The 23,651-nt window shown below is 46.1% G+C and overlaps 1 protein-coding gene across 4 annotated transcripts in view; it reads right to left on the bottom strand.

Annotated features, from left to right (window-relative positions):
* HECTD4 (HECT domain E3 ubiquitin protein ligase 4) overlaps positions 1 to 23,651 on the bottom strand; it is a 547,332-nt gene that overhangs the window by 307,785 nt on the left and 215,896 nt on the right. For all 4 annotated transcript variants that reach the window (XM_063964358.1, XM_063964361.1, XM_063964359.1 and 1 more), the window contains exon 14: positions 5,834 to 5,904. In XM_063964358.1, the coding sequence (XP_063820428.1) occupies positions 5,834 to 5,904 (71 nt within the window). The remainder of the gene's footprint in view (positions 1 to 5,833; positions 5,905 to 23,651) is intronic.

Raw genomic sequence — 23,651 nt, 5'->3', positions numbered from 1 at the left:
TCCCTGCAGTGCACCCATCTCTTCTGGGCACAGTCTAAAAACTGAGGACTGGAGGAGGGGCATAGAGGGAGGAGCCAGTGCACACCCAGAGTCTAAAGTCTTTCTTAAAGTGCCCATGTCTCCTGCGGAGCCCGTCTATTCCCCATGGTCCTTACGGAGTCCCAGCATCCTCTAGGACGTTAGAGAAAATAAGAATTTACTTACCGATAATTCTATTTCTCGTAGTCCGTAGTGGATGCTGGGGACTCCGTCAGGACCATGGGGTTTAGCGGCTCCGCAGGAGACAGGGCACAATAATAAAAGCTTTAGGATCAGGTGGTGTGCACTGGCTCCTCCCCCTATGACCCTCCTCCAAGCCTCAGTTAGGATACTGTGCCCGGACGAGCGTGCATAATAAGGAAGGATATTGAATCCCGGGTAAGACTCATACCAGCCACACCAATCACACCGTACAACCTGTGATCTGAACCCAGTTAACAGTATGATAACAACGAAGGAGCCTCTGAAAAGATGGCTCACAACAAGAATAACCCGATTTTTGTAACAATAACTATGTACAAGTATTGCAGACAATCCGCACTTGGGATGGGCGCCCAGCATCCACTACGGACTACGAGAAATAGAATTATCGGTAAGTAAATTCTTATTTTCTCTAACGTCCTAAGTGGATGCTGGGGACTCCGTCAGGACCATGGGGATTATACCAAAGCTCCCAAACGGGCGGGAGAGTGCGGATGACTCTGCAGCACCGAATGAGAGAACTCCAGGTCCTCCTCAGTCAGGGTGTGCCCCTGACCAAGTAGCAGCTCGGCAAAGTTGTAAAGCCGAGACCCCTCGGGCAGCCGCCCAAGATGAGCCCACTTCCTTGTGGAATGGGCTTTTACTGATTTTGGCTGTGGCAAGCCTGCCACAGAATGTGCAAGCTGAATTGTACTACAAATCCAGCGAGCAATCGTCTGCTTAGAAGCAGGAACACCCATCTTGTTGGGTGCATACAGGCTAAACAGCGAGTCAGATTTTCTGACTCCAGTCGTCCTGGAAACATATATTTTCAGGGCCCTGACAACGTCAAGTAACTTGGAGTCCTCCAAGTCCCTAGTAGCCGCAGGTACCACAATAGGTTGGTTCATGTGAAAAACAGAAAACACCTTAAGGAGAAATTGAGGACGAGTCCTCAATTCTGCCCTGTCAGAATGAAAAATTAAGTAAGGGCTTTTATATGATAAAGCCGCCCATTCTGACACACGCCTGGCTGAAGCCAGGGCTAATAGAATCTTCACCTTCCATGTGAAATATTTTAATTCCACAGTGGTGAGTGGATCAAACCAATGTGACTTTAGGAAACTCAAAACAACATTGAGATCCCAAGGTGCCACTGGGGGCACAAAAGGAGGCTGTATATGCAGTACCCCTTTTACAAACGTCTGAACTTAAGGCACTGAAGCCAGTTCTTTCTGGAAGAAATTCGACAGGGTCGAAATTTGAACCTTAATGGACCCTAATTTTAGGCCCATAGACAGTCCTGTTTTCAGGAAATGTAGGAAACGACCCAGTTGGAATTCCTCTGTAGGGACCTTCTTGGCCTCACACCACGCAACATATTTTCGCCAAATGCGGTGAAAATGTTTTGCGGTTACATCCTTCCTGGCTTCGACCAGGGTAGGGATGACTTCCTCTGGAATGCCCTTTGAGGATCCGGCGTTCAACTGCCATGCCGTCAAACGCAGCCGCGGTAAGTCTTGGAACAGACAAGGCCCCTGCTGGAGCAGGTCCTTTCTTAAAGGTAGAGGCCACGGTTCTTCCGTGAGCATCTCTTGAAGTTCCGGGTACCAAGTCCTTCTTGACCCATCCGGAACCACGAGTATCGTTCTTACTCATCTCCTTCTTATGATTCTCAGTACTTTTGGTATGAGATGCATAGGAGGGAACACATACCCTGACTGGTACACCCACAGTGTTACCAGAGCGTCCACCGCTATTGCCTGAGGGTCCCTTGACCTGGCGCAATATTTGTCTAGTTTTTTGTTCAGGCGGGACGCCATCATGTCCACCTTTGGTTTTTCCCAACGGTTTACAATCATGTGGAAGACTTCCCGCTGAAGTCCCCACTCTCCCGGGTGGAGGTTATGCCTGCTGAGGAAGTCTGCTTCCCAGTTTTCCACTCCCGGAATTAACACTGCTGAGAGTATCACATGATTTTTCGCCCAGCGAAGAATCCTTGCAGTTTCTGCCATTTCCCTCCTGCTTCATGTGCCGCCCTGTCTGTTTACGTGGGCGACTGCCGTGATGTTGTCCCACTGGATCAATACCGGCTGACCTTGAAGCAGAGGTCTTGCTAAGCTTAGAGCCTTGTAAATTGCCCTTAGCTCCAGTATATTTATGTGGAGAGAAGTCTCCAGACTTGATCACACTCCCTGGAAATTTTTTCCTTGTGTGACTGCTCCCCAGCCACTCAGGCTGGCATCCGTGGTCACCAGGACCCAGTCCTGAATGTCGAATCTGCGGCCCTTTCATAAATGAGCACTCTGCAGCCACCGCAGAAGAAAACACCCTTGTCCTTGGAGACAGGGTTATCCGCTGATGCATCTGAAGATGCGATCCGGACCATTTTCCCAGCAGATTCCACTGAAAGGTTCTTGCGTGAAATCTACCGAATGGGATCGCTTTGTAAGAAACCACCATTTTTCACAGGACCCTTGTGCAATGATGCACTGATACTTTTCCTGGTTTTAGGAGGTTCCTGACTAGCTCGGATAACTCCCTGGCCTTCTTCTCCGGGAGAAAACATCCTTTTCTGGACTGTGTCCAGAATCATTCCTAGGAACATTAGACGTGACGTCGGAAAAAGCTGCGATTTTGGAATATTTAGAATCCACTCGTGCTGTCGTAGAACTACTTGAGATAGTGCTACTCCGACCGCCAACTGTTCTCTGGACCTTGCCCTTATCAGGAAAGCGTCCATATTTCTTTTAGGAAGAATCATCATTTCGGCCATTACCATGGTAAAGACCCGGGGTGCCGTGGACAATCCAAACGGCAGCGTCTGAACTGATAGTGACAGTTCTGTACCACGAACCTGAGATACCCTTGGTGAGAAGGGCAAAATTTGGACATGTAGGTAAGCGTCCCTGATATCCAGTGACACCATATCGTCCTGGTTCGCTATCACTGCTCTGAGTGACTCCATCTTGATTTGAACCCTTGTATGTAATTGTTCAAATCTTTTAGATCTCACCGAGCCGTTTGGCTTCAGTACCACAATATAGTGTGGAATAATACCCCTTCCCTTGTTGTAGGAGGGGTACTTTGATTATCACCTGCTGGGAATACAGCCTGTGAATTTTTTTTTTCAATACTGCCTCCCTGTCGGAGGGAGACGTTGGTAAAGCAGACTTCAGGAACTTGTGAGGGGAAGACGTCTCGAATTTCCAATGTACACCTGGGATACTACGTGTAGGATCCAGGAGTCCACTTGCGAGTGAGCCCACTGCGTGCTGAAACTCTTGAGATGCCCCCCACCGCACCTGAGTCCGCTTGTATGGCCCCAGCATCATGCTGCGGACTTGGCAGAAGCTGTGGAGGACTTCTGTTCCTGGGAATGGGCTGCCTGCTGCAGTCTTCTTCCCTTTCCTCTAACCCTGGGCAGATATGACTGGCCTTTTGCCCGCCTGCCTTTATGGGTACGAAAGGACTGAGACTGAAAAGACTGTGTCCTTTTCTGCTGAGATGTGACTTGGGGTAACAAAAGTGGATTTTCCAGCTGTTGCCATGGCCACCAGGTCCAATGGACCGCCCCTTTATACGGCAATACTTCCATGTGCCGTCTGGAATCTGCATCACCTGACCATTGTCGTGTCTATAAACATCGTCTGGCAGATATGGACATCACATCTACTCTTGATGCCAGAATGCAAATATCCCTCTGCGCATCTCGCATATATAGAAATGCATCCTTAAAATGCTCTATAGTCAATAAAATATTGTTCCTGTCAAGGGTATCAATATTTTCAGTCAGGAAATCCGACCAAGCCCCCCCCAGCGCTGCACATCCAGGCTGAGGCGATTGCTGGTCGTAGTATAACACCAGTATGTGTGTATATACTTTTTAGGATATTTTTCAGCTTCCTATCAGCTGGCTCTTTGAGGGCGGCCGTATCTGGAGACGGTAACGCCACTTGTTTTTATAAGCGTGTGAGCGCCTTATCCACCCTAAGGTGTGTTTCCCAACTCGCCCTCACTTCTGGCGGGAAAGGGTATACCTCCAATAATTTTCTATCGGAGGAAACCCACGTATCATCACACACTTTAATTTATCTGATTCAGGAAAAACTACAAGTAGATTATTCCCACCCTACATAATACCCTTATTTGTGGTACTTGTAGTATCAGAAATATGTAACACCTCCTTCATTGCCCTTAACATGTAACGTGTGGCCCTAAAGGAAAATACGTTTGTTTCTTCACCGTCGACACTGAAGTCAGTGTCCGTGTCTGTGTCTGTGTCGACCAACTGAGGTAAATGGGCGTTTTTACAAGCCCCTGACGGTGTCTGAGACGCCTGGACAGGTACTAATTTGTTTGCCGGCCGTCTCATGTCGTCAACCGACCTTGCATCGTGTTGACATTATCACGTAATTCCTAAATAAGCCATCCATTCCGGTGTCGACTCCCTAGAGAGTGACATCACCAATACAGGCAATTTGCTCCGCCTCCTCACCAACATCGTCCTCCTACATGTCGACACACACGTACCGACACACAGCACACACACAGGGAATGCTCTGATAGAGGACAGGACCCCACTAGCCCTTTGGGGAGACAGAGGGAGAGTTTGCCAGCACACACCAAAAACGCTATAATTATACAGGGACAACCCCTTATACAAGTGTTTTCCCTTATAGCATTTTCACATATGTAATCATATCGCCAAATAAGTGCCCCCCCTCTCTGTTTTAACCCTGTTTCTGTAGTGCAGTGCAGGGGAGAGCCTGGGAGCCTTCCTCACAGCAGAGCTGAGCAGGAAAATGGCGCCGTGTGCTGAGGAGAATAGGCCCCGCCCCCTAAAACGGCGGGCTCTTCTCCCGGAGTTTGTGAGATCTGGCAGGGGTTAAATACATCCATATAGCCTCAAGGGCTATATGTGATGTATTTTAGCCATAAAAAAGGTATAATACATTGCTGCCCAGGGCGCCCCCCCCAGCGCCCTGCACCCTCAGTGACCGCTGGTATGAAGTGTGCTGACAACAATGGCGCACAGCTGCAGTGCTGTGCGCTACCTTATGAAGACTGAAAGTCTTCTGCCGCCTGTTTCTGGACCTCTGGACCTCTTCAACTTCGGCATCTGCAAGGGGGGTCGGCGGCACGGCTCCGGGACGAACCCCAGGGTGAGACCTGTGTTCCGACTCCCTCTGGAGCTAATGGTGTCCAGTAGCCTAAGAAGCAAATCCATCCTGCACGCAGGTGAGTTTACTTCTCTCCCCTAAGTCCCTCGTAGCAGTGAGCCTGTTGCCAGCAGGACTCACTGAAAATAAAAAACCTAACAAACTTTTATTCTAAGCAGCTCAGGAGAGCCACCTAGATTGCACCCTTCTCGGCCGGGCACAAAAATCTAACTGAGGCTTGGAGGAGGGTCATAGGGGGAGGAGCCAGTGCACACCACCTGATCCTAAAGCTTTTATTATTGTGCCCTGTCTCCTGCGGAGCCGCTAAACCCCATGGTCCTGACGGAGTCCCCAGCATCCACTTAGGACGTTAGAGAAAAAGCAATACAGCTAATCACAAAAACAAAGTAAATACATTTTACAAGATCATGTACTTTAAAAAGGACTCTTACCTTCTGTCAGAATCAGCTTAAGTAGGTTATTGATTTCCAGCTCTCCTGGGTTCAAGATGTTTAAACCAAAGCTGCAGTAAAACAAAGATCACATGGTGAGGGTGTTGAGATAAACTAAAAGCTCAGGACATCCATTAAGATATACATACAGTACTCTGATCTTACATTAATTTGCCATGACAAAAGCTTTAAGTATACTTATAATATATATTCACAAAGGGAAAACAGCTTAGAGCCTTAGAGTATAATAGAGGAAAAAAAATAGTTATGAAACAAATGAATAGGAGAAACAGAAGTGACAGTACAAGTGCAGACCTCTTAAACAAAGCAGAAACAGCACTGTCAAGACATATTGGAACCACTCCTTGGATGCCCCTGCAGCACCATGTTCAGGTAACCACAGATATGAGATATATCATATAGTGCGCTCTTCCCTGCTGCCAGAGATACATTTTGGCCACTATTTCATGCAGGTTTCTCTATTTAAACCATTTGCTGCCAGGGGTTATATGCCAACATTGTGCCTTATGAGGATACCCCAAGAACATTTTTCTATTTCTTCCTTATCCAACTGAATTTTATTTGCATGCAAAAGCTGAAAATTGATCCAGACAACTGAAGTGTAAAGGGAGAGAGAGAGATCAGCTCTGGATACCATAGTACAGTTATATCCCAACCTTAACTAAAATCTGTAATCTCTCTCTCTCTCTCTACTGGTATCTTTCCTTCTCTGTTTAAGCATGCAGTGATTACTCCCATTCAGCTACCATGTCCCTCCAAGCTACTTGAGAGACTTGCCTACATTCGCCTTATACACTAACTCCCACAACTTATTGGACCCACTTCAGTCAGGCTTACGTGCCCAACACTCCACATAGATGGCACTGACCAAAGTAGTGAATGATCTAGTTCTAGTCACTGCTGGATCGAAAGGCCATTACACACTACTTAGTTTTCTAAATCTCTCTGCTGCTTTTGACACTGTTGACCACTCTCTTCTCATACAAACGCTACAATCCCTAGGTCCTCAGAACACAGCCCTTACTTGGTTCTCATCCTACCTATCTAATCGCTCTTTCAGTGTTCACTTCTCTGATTCTACCTCTTCTTCTCTACCTCAATCAGTTGGAGTCCCGCAGGGCTCAGTCTTGGGTCCTCTGCTGTTCTCAATCTATACCTCATCTCTTGGTAAACTAATCAGCTCCTTCGGATTTCAGTATCATTTGTACGTTGATGATACTCAAATCTACCTATCCTCCACAGATTTGTCACCATCTGTTTTGGCTCGTGTCACTGAATGCCTGTCTGCTATTTCACCTTGGATGTCATCTCGCCACCTCAAACTCAACATTTCCAAAACAGAATTATTTTCCCACCAACCAATAGTAGTTACCAACCTGATATCTCCACAACTGTTGACAATGCGACTATCCACCCTACCCCACAAGCTCGCTGCCTAGGTGTCACCCTTGACTCTGAACGGTCCTTTGTTCCACACATTCAATCTGTCTCTAAATCATGTTACATGCACCTAAAAAACAAATCCAAAATACGCCCGTATTTTACACAAGACACTGCAAAAACTCTAATCCATGCACTAATCTATCGCATTGATTATTGTTATAGTCTCCTTACTGGTCTTCCCAAACATAGGCTCTCACCACTACAATCCATTTTAAATGCAGCTGCGAGGCTAATCATCCTCGCTAGACGTTCTTCGTCTGCTGATCCGCTCTGTCAGTCCATAAATTGGTTACCAGTATTCTACCGTGTTAAATATAAAATACTTTTACTTACATACAAAGCTATTAACTAAACTGCACCATCATACATCTCCTCACTCATCTCAAAATATCTCCCTACCAGACCTCTCCGCTCTGCACAAGATCTGCATCTCTCATACACATGTATTACTTGTTCCCACTCAAAATTACAGGACTTTACCCGGGATTCACCCACTCTGTGGAATGCCCTCCCACGCACAATAAGACTCTCCTCTAGTCTCCAAACCTTTAAACATTCCCTGAAAACTCACCTATTCAGACAAGCCTACCAAATTCCAGACCCACCCACATAACCTTCAATGCTACCCTATCCAATTACATCCTCTTTGTACAGTCCACATAACCTCACATATTTTGTCTTCCAACATTGCTGGGTGATCAAATCATACAACCCATTAAGAAACTAGCAATCTGGTGGGCCATTATGCAACAGGTAGCATCTATCCTTGTGTATCAATGCCTATTTCCCTATAGATTGTAAGCTTGCAAGCAGGGCCTTCCTACCGCTGTCTGTCTGTCTTTGGCCAGTTTTGTTCTATAACTGTTGTTCTAATTGTAAAGCGCAACGGAATATGCTGCGCTATATAAGAAACTGATAATAATAATAATAATAATAATAATAATAATAATATTTTTCTTTTCTATACGAGATGCAGTTAAGTTGCCGGCAGTCAGGATCCTGGCGGTCAGGATACAGACGCCGGAATCCCGACCGATGACAAAGCCGCCAGCAGAAATACCGGCTAACAGGGGCTATTTCCACTCGGAGGGTTGTCCACAACACCCATAGAGTGCTAATAGAACCTGTGGAGAGTGCAGCGAGCGACCAAGGTGACTCTTTGTACTCACCATACTGCTGGTATACTAGCGGATGGGATGAAGTTGTCTGTATACTGATGGCCAGCATCCCGGCCGACGGTATATCATACTGAACCCTACTATACATACATTTAGAGGACACTTCTAAGCTTGGGGTATGAAGGGCACAATGCACGATATGGAGCTCAAAGATTGTTGCAACTCATTTGCAGTGTGTACCTCCTCCACTATATAACATCGTCTTCCAATAGCTCCTTAGATCTTTTCTAACAAAGCCCTCAAGGATAGGTTTAAAAAGGAGATTTGTGGCAGACTTACCATTGTTAAATCTCTTTCTGCGAGGTACATTGGTTTCACAGGGAAACATCGGGGTGTAGAGATGGATATTGATCCAGGCACCAACAGGCTAAAGCTTTAGACTGTCCCAGGATGCACTGGGGCCTCCTCTATAACCCCGCCTCCAGGCACTGTGAGCTCAATTTCGTTAACCAGTCTAATGCAGGAGAAGGTAAAAGAGAAGGTAGATGTTAGTCAAATAGAACCATGTTCTCACGACAGGAGAAGGGACTAGCGGCTAATGCCACACAAACCCATAGAAGCTAGGTGCATCAGGGTTGGTGCCCTGTGGAACCAACATACCTCGCAAAAAGAGATTTAACAATGGTAAGTCTACTAGAAATCTCCTTTTCTGCAGCAGGGTACATTGGTTTCCACAGGGAAACATCGGGGATGTCCTAAAGCAGTTCCTCATGGGAGGGGACGCGCTGTAGCGGGTATGAGAACCCGGCGTCCAAAGGAAGCATCCTGGGAGGCAGCAGTATCGAAGGCAAAGTACTGTACCTAATGTACCTAATGAACGTGTTCACTGAGGACCACGTAGCCGCCTTGCACAACTGTTCAGCGGACGCGCCTCGGCGGGCCGCCCAAGAAGGTCCAACAGACAGAGTAGAATGGGCTTTGATAGCAGCAGGAGCTGGAAGTCCAGCCTGCGCATAGGCTTGTGCAATCACCATTCTAATCCATCTGGACATGGTTTGCTTATTCGCAGGCCAGGCACGTTTGTGAAAACCATAAAGTACAAAAAGGGTATCTGACTTCCTGATAGAGGCAGTCCTCGCCACATAAATACGGAGAGCCCGTACCACATCCAAAGACAGCTCTTTGGGAGGACAAATAAGAAGAGATAAAGGGCGGAACCACAATCTCCTGCTTAAGGTGAAAAGATGACACCACCTTAGGCAAATAACCAGGGCGAGTTCTAAGAACTGCCCGGTCACAGTGAAATATCAGAAAGGGTGGACTACAGGACAGAGCGCCTAGGTCTGACACCCTCCTAGCAGAGGAAATAGCCAATAGGAACAGGACCTTGACCGTGAGCCATTTAAGGTCCATTGACTCAGGAGGTTTAAACGGAGACTCTTGCAGGGCACTCAGAACAACAGACAGATCCCATGGAGCTACAAGGGGGACAAAGGGAGGCTGAATCCGTAGAACTCCCTGAGTGAAAGTATGATTGTCAGGAATAGACGCAATTTTTCTCTGAAACCACACCGACAAGGCAGAGATATGAACCGTGAGGGAGGCCAGACGAAGACCTAAATTCAGGCCCTGTTGTAGAAAAGCCAGAAGTCTGGAAGTGCTGAATTTGTAGGCATCGTAATTCTTAGCAGCACACCAGGTAAAGTAAGAATTCCAGACCCTGTAATAAATCCGCGCAGAATCCAATTTGCGGGCCTACAGTATAGTTTGAATAACCGCCTCGGAGAATCCTTTGGTCCTCAGGAGTGAAGCATCAAGAGCCACGCTGTCAGAGCCAGTCTGGCCAGCTCCGGGTAGACACAAGGGCCCTGAACGAGGAGGTCAAGGCGTTGAGGAAGTAGAAGAGAGCGCTCTATCAAATCCTGCAGGTCTGAAAACCAATGCCGTCTTGGCCACGCTAGAGCGACTAGAAGTAGTATTCCTCCTTCTTGTTTGAACTTCTGCAGTACCCTGGGCAGGAGCTGACACTGGAGGGAACACGTATGGCAGTCGAAAGTTCCATGGAATTGCCAGTACGTCCACGAACGCTGCTTGAGGATCCCTGGTTACTGATCCGAAGACCGGAACTTTGTGATTGTGTCGAGACGCCATCAGGTCTACATCTGGTAGGCCCCACGTGTCCACTAGGAGTTGAAATACTTCCTGATGAAGACTCCACTTTCCGGCATGCACGTCCTGACGACTGAGGAAATCCGCTTCCCAGTTGAGGACTCCCGGAATGAACACTGCCGATATTGCTGGCAGATGGCGTTCCGCCCAACGAAGGATTTTTGACACTTCCATCATTGCCATGCGGCTTCAAGTGCCGTCTTGATGATTTATGTATGCCACCGTGGTGGCGTTGTCTGACCGTACTTGAACAGGTCTGTTTTGTATAAGAGGCAAAGCACTGAACACTGCCCGCAATTCCAGAATGTTTATCAGGAGGAGTGATTCCTCCATGGTCCACAGACCCTGGAAAAAGTATTGCTCCAACACCACGCCCCAACCCCTCAGACTGGAATCCGTAGTCAGTAGGACCCAGTTGGGGTTCCAGAAGAGACAGTCCCTGCTCGGGTGTAGCATGGTATGCCGGCGGCCGAGCTCCCGGCAGCCAGCATATCGGCGCCGGGATCCCGACAGCTGGGTGAGCGCAAATGAGCCCCTTGCAAACACAGTGGCACGATACGCGCGCCACGCTATTTATTCTACCTCCAGGGGGGTCGTGGACCCCCAAGAGAGTGAAAAGTTGTCGGTATGCCAGGTGTCGGGATTCTGGTGCCTGCCGCTATACTGTGCGCCGGGATCCCAGCAGCTGGCAAACTGAATACCCCCCCCCCCCCCCCCCCTGCTCAACTGCTGGTCCTGTAGCCATAAGGTCAGCAACAGACGAACCTCCGGAGTCAAGGAAATCATGTGAGACCTGATCCGATGAGGTAGGCCGTCCCACTTGGAAAGGATTAACCTCTGCAGAGGGCAGGAATGAAATTGAGCATACTCTACCATGTCGAACGCAGACACCATGAGGCCTAGTACTTGCATCGCCGAGTGTATCTGATCCTGTCCTTAAGTTTCAGGACCTTCTCTGGAGACAGAAACAGCTGTTGACTGTGTGTGTCCAGCCGTGCCCCGAGGTTCACCATGCATCGAGCAATGACAAGCGAGGACTTCTTCCAACTGATTAGCCACCCGTGGGCTTGTAGTAAGTTTACCGTCAGTTGTAGAAGACTGAGGAGGACATTTTGGAAGTTTGCCAGAATCAGCAAGTCGTCCAGATACGGCAGGATTCTGACTCCCTGGCGACGGAGATGAGCCGTCATGACGGCCATAACCTTGGTGAAGATCCGAGGGGCCGTTGCCAGTCCAAACGGCAGAGCCTGGAATTGATAGTGGAGGTTGCCAATAGCAAACCGCAGATATTGCTGATGCGATATGGCAATAGGAATATGCAGGGAAGCATCTTGTATATCCAGGGATACCATATAGTCTCTGGGTTCCATGGCCAGAACAATTTAGCGCAGTGTTTCCATGCGGAACTTGGACACTCTCACAAACTTGTTCAGTGATTCGAGGTTGAGTATAGGCTGGTAAGACCCATTGGGTTTCGGTACTAGAAACAGGGTTGAGTAGTATCATCTGCCTCTCTGGGACAGGGGTACCGGCACTGCCACTCCTGTACCCAGGAGGGAATGCACAACCAGTTGTAGAGCTTGTGCCTTCAACGAATCCAAAGGGATAACTGTTGTGCAGAACTTGCGAGGGGGACGTCTCTTGAAAGAGACTGCGTAACCGTGAGAGACAACTTCCTCGCACCCATGCATCTGAAGTGGTCTTCAACCAGACCTGGGTGAAACGCAGAAGTCTGCCTCCCACCCTGGGGTCCCACCACAGGGGGAGGCCCGCCCCGTCATGCAGCAGGATTGTGTTTAGAAGCAGGCTGACGGGCGGCCCAGGATTGTTCTGCCTTGGGCTTGGTGGTTTTGGGAGCAAGAGATTGTCTCAGGAATGCCTAACCTTTTGCTTTCCTTGAGGCCAAAAGGAGCGAAAAGTGGTACCTTTTGCCTTCTGTACAGAAGGATTAGTGTTCGGGAGAAATGCAGTCTTAGCAGCCGCTAAGTCAGTCACAATCTTATTGAGACCTTCCCCAAATAGGAGTACCTCCAAGGTCTTTTTTGGAGTCTAGGTCCACCTTCGATGCCTTGGCCGCCAAAACACCTGTATCAGAGGATGCCTCCTGAATGTAATAGGCGGCGGTGGTAAAATGAGACAGGTATTGTCTGGCAGTGTCAGATATATCTTGAGGCAGCTCTTCCTCTAATGTCTGAACCCATGCTTCAATTCCTTTTGCAACACAAAATGCTGCTATAGTGAGTCTATGTACAGCACCTGTAAGGGAGTAAATAGACTTCAGGCAACCCTCAACACACTTATCTGTCGGTTCCTTCAGTAAGGTGACAGTAGTGACAGGCAGAGTAGATGACACCACGAGACGGATGACATGGGAATCCACCGGCGGTGAATTTTCTCACTTTTTACACAACTCAGAAGGGAGAGGAGTACGAGCTACCATCTTTTTAGATAGGAAGAATTTCTTTCCTGGCGAAGACCAGGGTTCTTGACATATGTTTACTAAATGGTCAGAATGCGGTAATAATGTTTTAGTTACCTTCTGACATTTAAACTTATCAGGTTTCTTAGAAACTGTAGTGGAATCCTCATCATCATCAGTGATCTGTAGGATCTGCTTAATAGCAACCACTAAATAAGGGACATCAACCTGAATAGTAGATTCCTCGTCAAAAGCAGCTGTATCAGTGTCTGACGGGTCAGTAAACCCCCCATCCTCATCAGGAGAATCTTCCGAGAGATTAGTGGATTGTGAGGAGGAAGTGGACCGCTTAGATGACCCCTTGACACGAGAGAGTGACTTGGGGTAGGGTTATGTCTAATCAAAGATTGATTCAATTGCTGCAACTGGGTAGACAAATAACCCGCCCAAGGTGGATTTACCATAGGGACAATATGTGGTTGCAATGGCACAGGAGATCCCATATGGCGTGTCACAAGCATATTGAGCATAGTTGAGAACGCCGCCCAAGGTGGCTCCTGATTGGTTACAGGAGCAGCAAACTGACTGGGAGATATATGACACACAGTACACAGACCGTCATACAAAGCTTCCCCTGCAGGCAAATCCCTGGCGCATGCGCTGCATGATACAGGAGCGTCCGTGGAATTTCCAAACTTTGTGTTAGACATTTTAATGAATGTAACCACAAAGTGTATGAGTACGATACAGCCACAGCACAATACCAGAGAATAGATCCCCTAGTATGTGACAGCGTACACAGTACACAAAACCAATGTCTAAATCAGGTACTATGTGACTGCGTACATAGTACACAACAGCGAATAAATCTGGTAGTATGTGACTGAGTACACAGTACAATACACTTAACGGTAAATACTGTGAAGCACTATATATGGACCCTGATGCACCTAGTCCCCTAGGGTACAGAATACAGTGATAGATATAGCTGGGTTACAATGAAAGTGAAATCCACACAGCAAATACAGGCACACAGTCACAGTGACAATGCAGATAATTATTTTAGCAATACAATAAAACTGCACTGGACTAGTAAATATATATATATATATATATATATATATATATATATATATCTATCCACACACCACTCGGCGGCACTCCGGACAAATAAAATGAAGACTACAAAGTCATCTTGGATTAAATCGACGTTTCAGTGCTCGGCGGCACTTTTATCAAGATTATCAGACAGCATAAGAAACCATTGTGTATACACCATATATATATAGCATCAGTGAAACCACACATTGCACGTCAGGTCCCACCCCACTACCAATCAATGTGGTGTCGGGCGTGGCGTGCAGGCAGCTGAATCAAGTTCACAATTACAAGAAATGCACATTATAAACATCACAGTGATCAAAAATGTATAAATCACAGAACTCACACATACATGTGAAAAAACATCTAGATAAAAAAGGTGAAAAAATGACCATATTAAAAACCAACAACAAGCACTAGACTTTTTAGAACAAGTATTTCCTCATGTAGCTATATACAAAAGTAGCTACATATCCAACAGAACGGAATGCCTGTGCTAATAAACACTCCATAGTCTAAGACAATTCCTTACCTGGAGATAGCTTATAAAGTAACATGCTGTGTGTCCATCTATAATAATGTATTAAAGATGCAACAATCTTATTATCACAAGAAACAGTGTAACCCTAGTGATTCATTTAACCCTCGAGGGGAAAGTGTACCAAGCCTTTCAATCCACTGTGTCTCCCGCTGTAACAGCAGTTTTTTTCTATCACCTCCTCTACTAAGGACAGGAATATGATCGATCATTCTATATTTAATTGCTGTTAAGCTATGTTTAGTAGTAGCATAGTGGCGAGCTAAAGGCTGATCACTAGTGCCTTTGAGAATTGCGGCTTTAATCGCCGATCTATGAAGTGCCATTCTCTCTTTAAATTGGCGCTCCGTTTTCCCCACATATTGTAAAGAGCAAGGGCAAGTGATCACATAAATCACATATTGGCTTGAACAGGTAAGGTGGTGTCTAATAAAAAACTTTTTTCCAGAATAGGGATGATTGAATACAGCACCTGTTTGTAAAAAACCACACGTCGTGCAGTTCGGGCAACGAAAACAGCCATGTTTAGGGGATCCCCAAAAGGTTGTGCCCCGTACTGTATCACCTCCCATACCTGTAATATCCATCCGAACCAGAAAGTTTTTAAGATTCTTGCCCCTGCGATAACAAGGCATTAATGAAGAATCAGACAGATTTAAATCCCTGTCAGTCTGGACAAGAGGCCAAAGTTTCTTGGCAGTTTTAGTCACAAAAGGACTTAAATGAGTATATGTGTTGGGCCACGCAAAGGGTTTAGTGGCCTTAGTTGCCTTCTTATTGCCCACTAGTAGCTTATCAATAGGTACTGCTAAAGCTTTACGTTTCATTAACTCAAGGTTCTTGGGACAATAACCTCTCTCCAAGAATTTTTTATACATTAGATCAACCTGCATCAGAGCTTCAGTTCTATTGCTGGAAATACGTAACACCCTTAAAAATTGACTATAAGGCAAAGAATCTTTTAACGCCTTAGGGTGTGCACTAGAAGCCAACAAAAGATTATTTCTGTCAGTAGATTTAGTAAATAATGACGTATCCAAAACGTCACCCTTTCTTGTGATGGTTACATCAAGATAATTGACTGTATCTCTGCTAATCTGGTAAGTAAATTTAACAGGGCTGTTAGACTGGTTATGTTCTTCAATTAAAGCCACAAATTCACATTCCAAACCCTGCCACAAAATGAGCACGTCATCTATATAGCGAAAATATGCAAATATTTTACTAGCAACTGTGGGGTTGGTGAAAAATACATCCTGCTCGATCATAAACATAAAAGAATTTGCTAGCGACGGAGCCACTGAGGACCCCATCGCCACACCGGATGTCTGCAGGTAATATTTCCCATCAAAATAGAAATAATTTTTGGATAAAATCATTTCTAACAAAGACATAAATAACTCTATATCTGGACCCACATATTTCACATTATTAGCCAGCAGCAACCTCACAGCCAACAGCCCCTGTGTATGGGGAATACATGTGTATAAATTACATACAACAGAAATAAGCAACAAATCAGTAGGTAATGAGGGTAACTTTCTCAACGACATAAGCAATGACGTGGTATCTTTCAGAAAAGTAGGTTTAGATTGAATTAGTGGCTGCAGAAAACCATCTAAATAAACTGATACCGGCTGGAAGATCGATCCCCGTGCAGATATAATAGGTCGCCCCGGTGGTCTAGTGGGGTGCTTATGCACCTTAGGCAACGTGTATAGAATCGGTTTAATGGGACAGGTAGTCACTAAACAATTCCTAACGGGGATCGATCTTCCAGCCGGTATCCGTTTATTTAGATGGTTTTCTGCAGCCACTAATTCAATCTAAACCTACTTTTCTGAAAGATACCACGTCATTGCTTATGTCGTTGAGAAAGTTACCCTCATTACCTACTGATTTGTTGCTTATTTCTGTTGATGTATGTAATTTATACACATGTATTCCCCATACACAGGGGCTGTTGGCTGTGAGGTTGCTGCTGGCTAATAATGTGAAATATGTGGGTCCAGATATAGAGTTATTTATGTCTTTGTTAGAAATGATTTTATCCAAAAATTATTTCTATTTTGATGGGAAATATTACCTGCAGACATCCGGTGTGGCGATGGGGTCCTCAGTGGCTCAGTCGCTAGCAAATTCTTTTATGTTTATGATCGAGCAGGATGTATTTTTCACCAACCCCACAGTTGCTAGTAAAATATTTGCATATTTTCGCTATATAGATGACGTGCTCATTTTGTGGCAGGGTTTGGAATGTGAATTTGTGGCTTTAATTGAAGAACATAACCAGTCTAACAGCCCTGTTAAATTTACTTACCAGATTAGCAGAGATAGTCAATTATCTTGATGTAACCATCACAAGAAAGGGTGACGTTTTGGATACGTCATTATTTACTAAATCTACTGACAGAAATAATCTTTTGTTGGCTTCTAGTGCACACCCTAAGGCGTTAAAAGATTCTTTGCCTTATAGTCAATTTTTAAGGGTGTTACGTATTTCCAGCAATAGAACTGAAGCTCTGATGCAGGTTGATCTAATGTATAAAAAATTCTTGGAGAGAGGTTATTGTCCCAAGAACCTTGAGTTAATGAAACGTAAAGCTTTAGCAGTACCTATTGATAAGCTACTAGTGGGCAATAAGAAGGCAACTAAGGCCACTAAACCCTTTGCGTGGCCCAACACATATACTCATTTAAGTCCTTTTGTGACTAAAACTGCCAAGAAACTTTGGCCTCTTGTCCAGACTGACAGGGATTTAAATCTGTCTGATTCTTCATTAATGCCTTGTTATCGCAGGGGCAAGAATCTTAAAAACTTTCTGGTTCGGATGGATATTACAGGTATGGGAGGTGATACAGTACGGGGCACAACCTTTTGGGGATCCCCTAAACATGGCTGTTTTCGTTGCCCGAACTGCACGACGTGTGGTTTTTTACAAACAGGTGCTGTATTCAATCATCCCTATTCTGGAAAAAAGTTTTTTTATTAGACACCACCTTACCTGTTCAAGCCAATATGTGATTTATGTGATCACTTGCCCTTGCTCTTTACAATATGTGGGGAAAACGGAGCGCCAATTTAAAGAGAGAATGGCACTTCATAGATCGGCGATTAAAGCCGCAATTCTCAAAGGCACTAGTGATCAGCCTTTAGCTCGCCACTATGCTACTGCTAAACATAGCTTAACAGCAATTAAATATAGAATGATCGATCATATTCCTGTCCTTAGTAGAGGAGGTGATAGAAAAAAACTGCTGTTACAGCGGGAGACACAGTGGATTGAAAGGCTTGGTACACTTTCCCCTCGAGGGTTAAATGAATCACTAGGGTTACACTGTTTCTTGTGATAATAAGATTGTTGCATCTTTAATACATTATTATAGATGGACACACAGCATGTTACTTTATAAGCTATCTCCAGGTAAGGAATTGTCTTAGACTATGGAGTGTTTATTAGCACAGGCATTCCGTTCTGTTGGATATGTAGCTACTTTTGTATATAGCTACATGAGGAAATACTTGTTCTAAAAAGTCTAGTGCTTGTTGTTGGTTTTTAATATGGTCATTTTTTCACCTTTTTTATCTAGATGTTTTTTCACATGTATGTGTGAGTTCTGTGATTTATACATTTTTGATCACTGTGATGTTTATAATGTGCATTTCTTGTAATTGTGAACTTGATTCAGCTGCCTGCACGCCACGCCCGACACCACATTGATTGGTAGTGGGGTGGGACCTGACGTGCAATGTGTGGTTTCACTGATGCTATATATATGGTGTATACACAATGGTTTCTTATGCTGTCTGATAATCTTGATAAAAGTGCCGCCGAGCACTGAAACGTCGATTTAATCCAAGATGACTTTGTAGTCTTCATTTTATTTGTCCGGAGTGCCGCCGAGTGGTGTGTGGATATTGTGGGCCGTTGCAACACGGCCGTCACGGAGGGCACCTGGCAAGTTTCTATACTGGGACAATAGGAGTGCCGGATCTGGTGGATGTATATATATATATATATATATATATATATATCCAGAGAAGTTGCACTCGCATACAGAACTGTCACAACTGCTGGGGTGCAATAGCCAGAGATCAGTCCCCTCCAGAAGCTGTCTCAAACATAGAAAAAGTGACAAGAGACGCACTCACCAGTCTTTTTCAATAGTGAAAATAAGATTTCTTTAATTCAGCTCACATAATTTACAGGGTCCAGGTCTGTCAAGACCAAAATTTCAGGCTGCCATCTCCCCATCAAGTGAGCCATACAGTACTGACTGAAAAACGTTGTGTTTTTGTTTAGAGACAGTTAGGAACGTCTTGTGTTTAGTTACTGGACTTGTATGATTCCTCAGCTGCTGCTTGCTGCCTTTTACCCCAGGAAACGGCACCTTGTTCCCTTACAGTGTTACAATATATATACTGCTCAAAAAAATAAAGGGAACACTTAAACAACACATCCTAGATCTGAATGAATGAATGAATGAATGAATGAATGAAATATTCTTATTAAATACTTCGTTCTTTACATAGTTGAATGTGCTGACAACAAAATCACACACAAATTATCAATGGAAATCAAATTAACCCATGGATTTGGAGTCACACTCAAAATTTAAGTGGAAAAACACACTACAGGCTGATCCAACTTTGATGTAATGTCAAGTCAAAATGAGGCTCAGTAGTGTGTGTGGCCTCCACGTGCCTGTATGACCTCCCTACAACGCCTGGGCATGCTCCTGATGAGGTGGCGGATGGTCTCCTGAGGGATCTCCTCCCAGACCTGGACTAAAGCATCCGTCAACTCCTGGACAGTCTGTGGTGCAACGTGGCGTTGGTGGATGGAGCAAGACATGATGTCCCAGATGTGCTCAATTGGATTCAGGTCTGGGGAACGGGCGGGCCAGTCCATGGCATCAATGCTTTCGTCTTGCAGGAAGTGCTGACACACTCCAGCCACATGAGGTCTAGCATTGTCTTGCATTAGGAGGAACCCAGGGCCAACCGCACCAGCATATGGTCTCACAAGGGGTCTGAGGATCTCATCTCGGTACCTAATGGCAGTCAGGCTACCTCTGGCGAGCACATGGAGGGCTGTGTGGCCCCCAAAGAAATGCCACCCCACACCATTACTGACCCACTGCCAAACCGGTCATGCTGGAGGATGTTGCAGGCAGCAGAACGTTCTCCTTGGCGTCTCCAGACTCTGTCACGTCTGTCACATGTGCTCAGCGAGAACCTGCTTTCATCTGTGAAGAGCACAGGGCGCCAGTGGCGAATTTGCCAATCTTGGTGTTCTCTGGCAAATGCCAAACGTCCTGCACGGTGTTGGGCTGTAAGCACAACCCCCACCTGTGGACGTCGGGCCCTCATACCACCCTCATGGAGTCTGTTTCTGATCGTTTGAGTAGACACATGCACATTTGTGGCTTGCTGGAGGTCATTTTGCAGGGCTCTGGCAGTGTTCCTCCGGTTCCTCCTTGCACAAAGGCGGAGGCAGCGGTCCTGCTGCTGGGTTGTTGCCCTCCTACGGCCTCCTCCACGTCTCCTGATGTACTGGCCTGTCTCCAGGTAGCGCCTCCATGCTCTGTACACTACGCTGACAGACACAGCAAACCTTCTTGCCACAGCTCGCATTGATGTGCCATCCTGGATGAGCTGCACTACCTGAGCCACTTGTGTGGGTTGTAGACTCCGTCTCATGCTACCCCTAGAGTGATAGCACCGCCAGCTTTCAAAAGTGACCAAAACATCAGCCAGAAAGCATAGGAGCTGAGAAGTGGTCTGTGGTCACAAACTGCAGAACAACTCCTTTATTGGGGGTGTCTTGCTAATTGCCTATAATTTCCACCTGTTGTCTATTCCATTTGCACAACAGCATGTGAAATTGATTGTCAATCAGTGTTGCCTCCTAAGTGGACAGTTTGATTTCACAGAAGTGTGATTGACTTGGAGTTACATTGTGTTGTTTAAGTGTTCCCTTTATTTTTTTGAGCAGTGTATAATACGGTATATATATATATATATATATATATCTATCTCAATGCACGGTTTGAGACCGGATGTATATATCAGAATACTCGTACAATATATTCTGGTACAAGTACACATGTTCTTAACTAACGCTGTCTTAATAGTGACATGTAGAATACTTAAGTGTCTGTAAAATCACGGCGCTGATGTACAGGCGGATTTACAGAGGAGATCAGTCGCAGCTAATCATAGAAGATGGAGCCCAGCGTCTCAGTCAGAGAGAGTGTGAGGCAGCTTCAGGGCAAAAACACCAGCAGTAGATGGCACCCGGAGCTGGGGGAGGGGCTACAGGTCAAGTGCCTTCTCCCCTATGCTGGTCCTCACCACCTGGTACTATGGAGCCTTAATAAAGAGGATATTTACATATCCACCCTGTACTCCTATACCCTGGTGGATATAGTGTGGTCCCTGCTTTGTTACAGTGTCCACACTAGCGTCGCAGTCCGTCTCCTTAGACTGCGACCGGAACGCAATTTAATGGCGGGTCCCGCCTTGTCCCTTCAGTAGCAGCCATGCGAACCAGGAGAGCGTCTCCGCCGCAAGTATCCGGGAACAGAGCCAGCGGGAGTATGCGACGCAGCTGGGGAGGTGACGGAGCCGCAGCACAGAATGTCACCATGACATGTAAGTGCTGCGGCCCTTGAAGACTTCTAAAAGCTTTTTCAGGGCTGCCCAGTGCAGCCCCCGTTAAGTGACCTTCTGCAGGCATCAACTCGAAACGGAGCTCACAGTGCCTGGAGGCGGGGAAATTGGGGAGGCCTCAATGCATCCTGGGACAGTCTAAAGCTTTAGGGGTATATGCAATTGTGGTCGAATTCCCGAAATTGTCGAATTTCGGGTCATTTTCGACAAAAAAAAAAAATTCCCCTATGCAATCCAGTGCTTTCCGACCAAAAAACGGACTTTCAAAATTCGACTTTTTGAAATTCGAATTTTTGCAAATTCGACTTTTCTGCAATGATACAAGTGCTGCAATTCGACCAAAGCATATTCAATTCAAGTTTTGAAATTCGACAGCAGTGCTTTTAGACAGCAAATTCGTCATTTTCAATCCGCCACACTTTGGAGGGTGAAAACAAATAAAAAAAATTTAAACATGTTTTTTTTGGTGTTTTTTTTTTTTGGGAATAGCAGATCTATTTATATTAGAAGGGATTAGGTACTTTTTTTTTTTTTTTTTTGGGAGGCACAAATATTATTTATATATTTTTTCAAATATTATTTTTTTTATTTTTATTTTTTTTTTATGCTGGAAGGGTAAAATCATAAAAAAAAATGGCGTGGGGTCCCCCCTCCAAAGCATAACCAGCCTCGGGCTCATTGAGCTGGTCCTGGTTCTAAAAATGCGGGGAAAAAATTGACAGGGGATCCCCCGTATTTTTAAAACCAGCACCGGGCTCTGCGCCTGGTGCTGGTGCCAAAAATACGGGGGACAAAAAGAGTAGGGGTCCCCCGTATTTTTAACACCAGCATCGGGCTCCACTAGCTGGACAGATAATGCCACAGCCGGGGGTCACTTTTATGCCGTGTCCTGCGGCCGTGGCATCAAATATCCAACTAGTCACCCCTGGCCGGGGTACCCTGGGGGAGTGGGGACCCCTTCAATCAAGGGGTCCCCCCCCCCAGCCACCCAAGGGCCAGGGGTGAAGCCCGAGGCTGTCCCCCCCCATCCAATGGGCTGCGGATGGGGGGGCTGATAGCCTTTGTGATAATAAAAAGATATTGTTTTTTTTCCAATAGTACTACAAGTCCCAGCAAGCCTCCCCCGCAAGCTGGTACTTGGAGAACCACAAGTACCAGCATGCGGGAGAAAAACGGGCCCGCTGGTACCTGTAGTACTACTGGGAAAAAAATACCCAAATAAAAACAGGACACACACACCGTCGACAGTAAAACTTTATTTCATACGTCGACACACACATACTTACCTATGTTCACACGCCGACATCGGTCCTCTTCTCCATGTAGAATCCACGGATACCTGTAAAGAAAAGTTCAAAATACTCACCTCAACCATGGTCCAGAGATAAATCCACGGACTTGGCAAAATAAGAAAACGCAAATACCCGCACCAAAAACGGACTGAAAGGGGTCCCATGCTGACACATGGGACACCTTTCCACGAATGAGACCTGTCAGTGACAGCTGTCACTGACAGGTCTCTAAGCCAATCAGGAAGCGCAACTTCGTTGCGCTCACCTGATTGGCTGAGCGCTGTCTGCACTGTGACAGCGCATCGCACAGCTCCCTCCATTATATTCAATGGTGGGAACTTAGCGGCTAGCGGTGAGGTCACCCGCCGGTCAGCGGCTGACCGGCGGGTGACCCCACCGCTACCCGCAAAGTTCCCACCATTGAAAGTAATGGAGCGGCTTTGCGATGCGCTGTCACAGTACAGACAGCGGACAGCCAATCAGGTGAGCGCCACGGAAGTAGCGCTTCCTGATTGGCTGAAGGGACGTCAGTGACAGGAGTCACGTGATGTCCCGGCATTCGGGAGAAAGGGGTCTGATGTGAAAACATTGGACCCCTTTCTAGTCCGGTATGGATCGGTGTTCGGTTTGTTTTTTTGCCAAGAACGTGGATTTACCTCTGGACGTGGATGTACCTCTGGACGCTGGAAGGTGAGTATAATTTTTTCACAGGTACCCTCGGATCGTCGGCGACCGTGGCAGTCGGCGTGTCAACATAGGTAAGTATGTGTGTGTCGGCAGTATGTAATAAAGTTGTACAAGTCACGGTGTCTGTGTCCTGTTTTTATTTGGGTATTTTTTTTCCAGTAGTACTACAGGTACCAGCGGGCCCGTTTTTCTCCCGCATGCTGGTACTTGTGGTTCTCCAAGTACCAGCTTGCGGGGGAGGCTTGCTGGGACTTGTAGTACTAATGGAAAAAACAATATCTTTTTATTATCACAAAGGCTATCAGCCCCCCCATCCGCAGCCCATTGGATGGGGGGGTCAGCCTCGGGCTTCAC

Source organism: Pseudophryne corroboree, chromosome 1, assembly GCF_028390025.1.
Source record: "Pseudophryne corroboree isolate aPseCor3 chromosome 1, aPseCor3.hap2, whole genome shotgun sequence".
NCBI classification, from domain to species: Eukaryota; Metazoa; Chordata; class Amphibia; order Anura; family Myobatrachidae; genus Pseudophryne; species Pseudophryne corroboree.
Note: the sequence above shows the minus strand (reverse complement) of the source record. Positions and strands in the feature narration are given on the sequence as shown.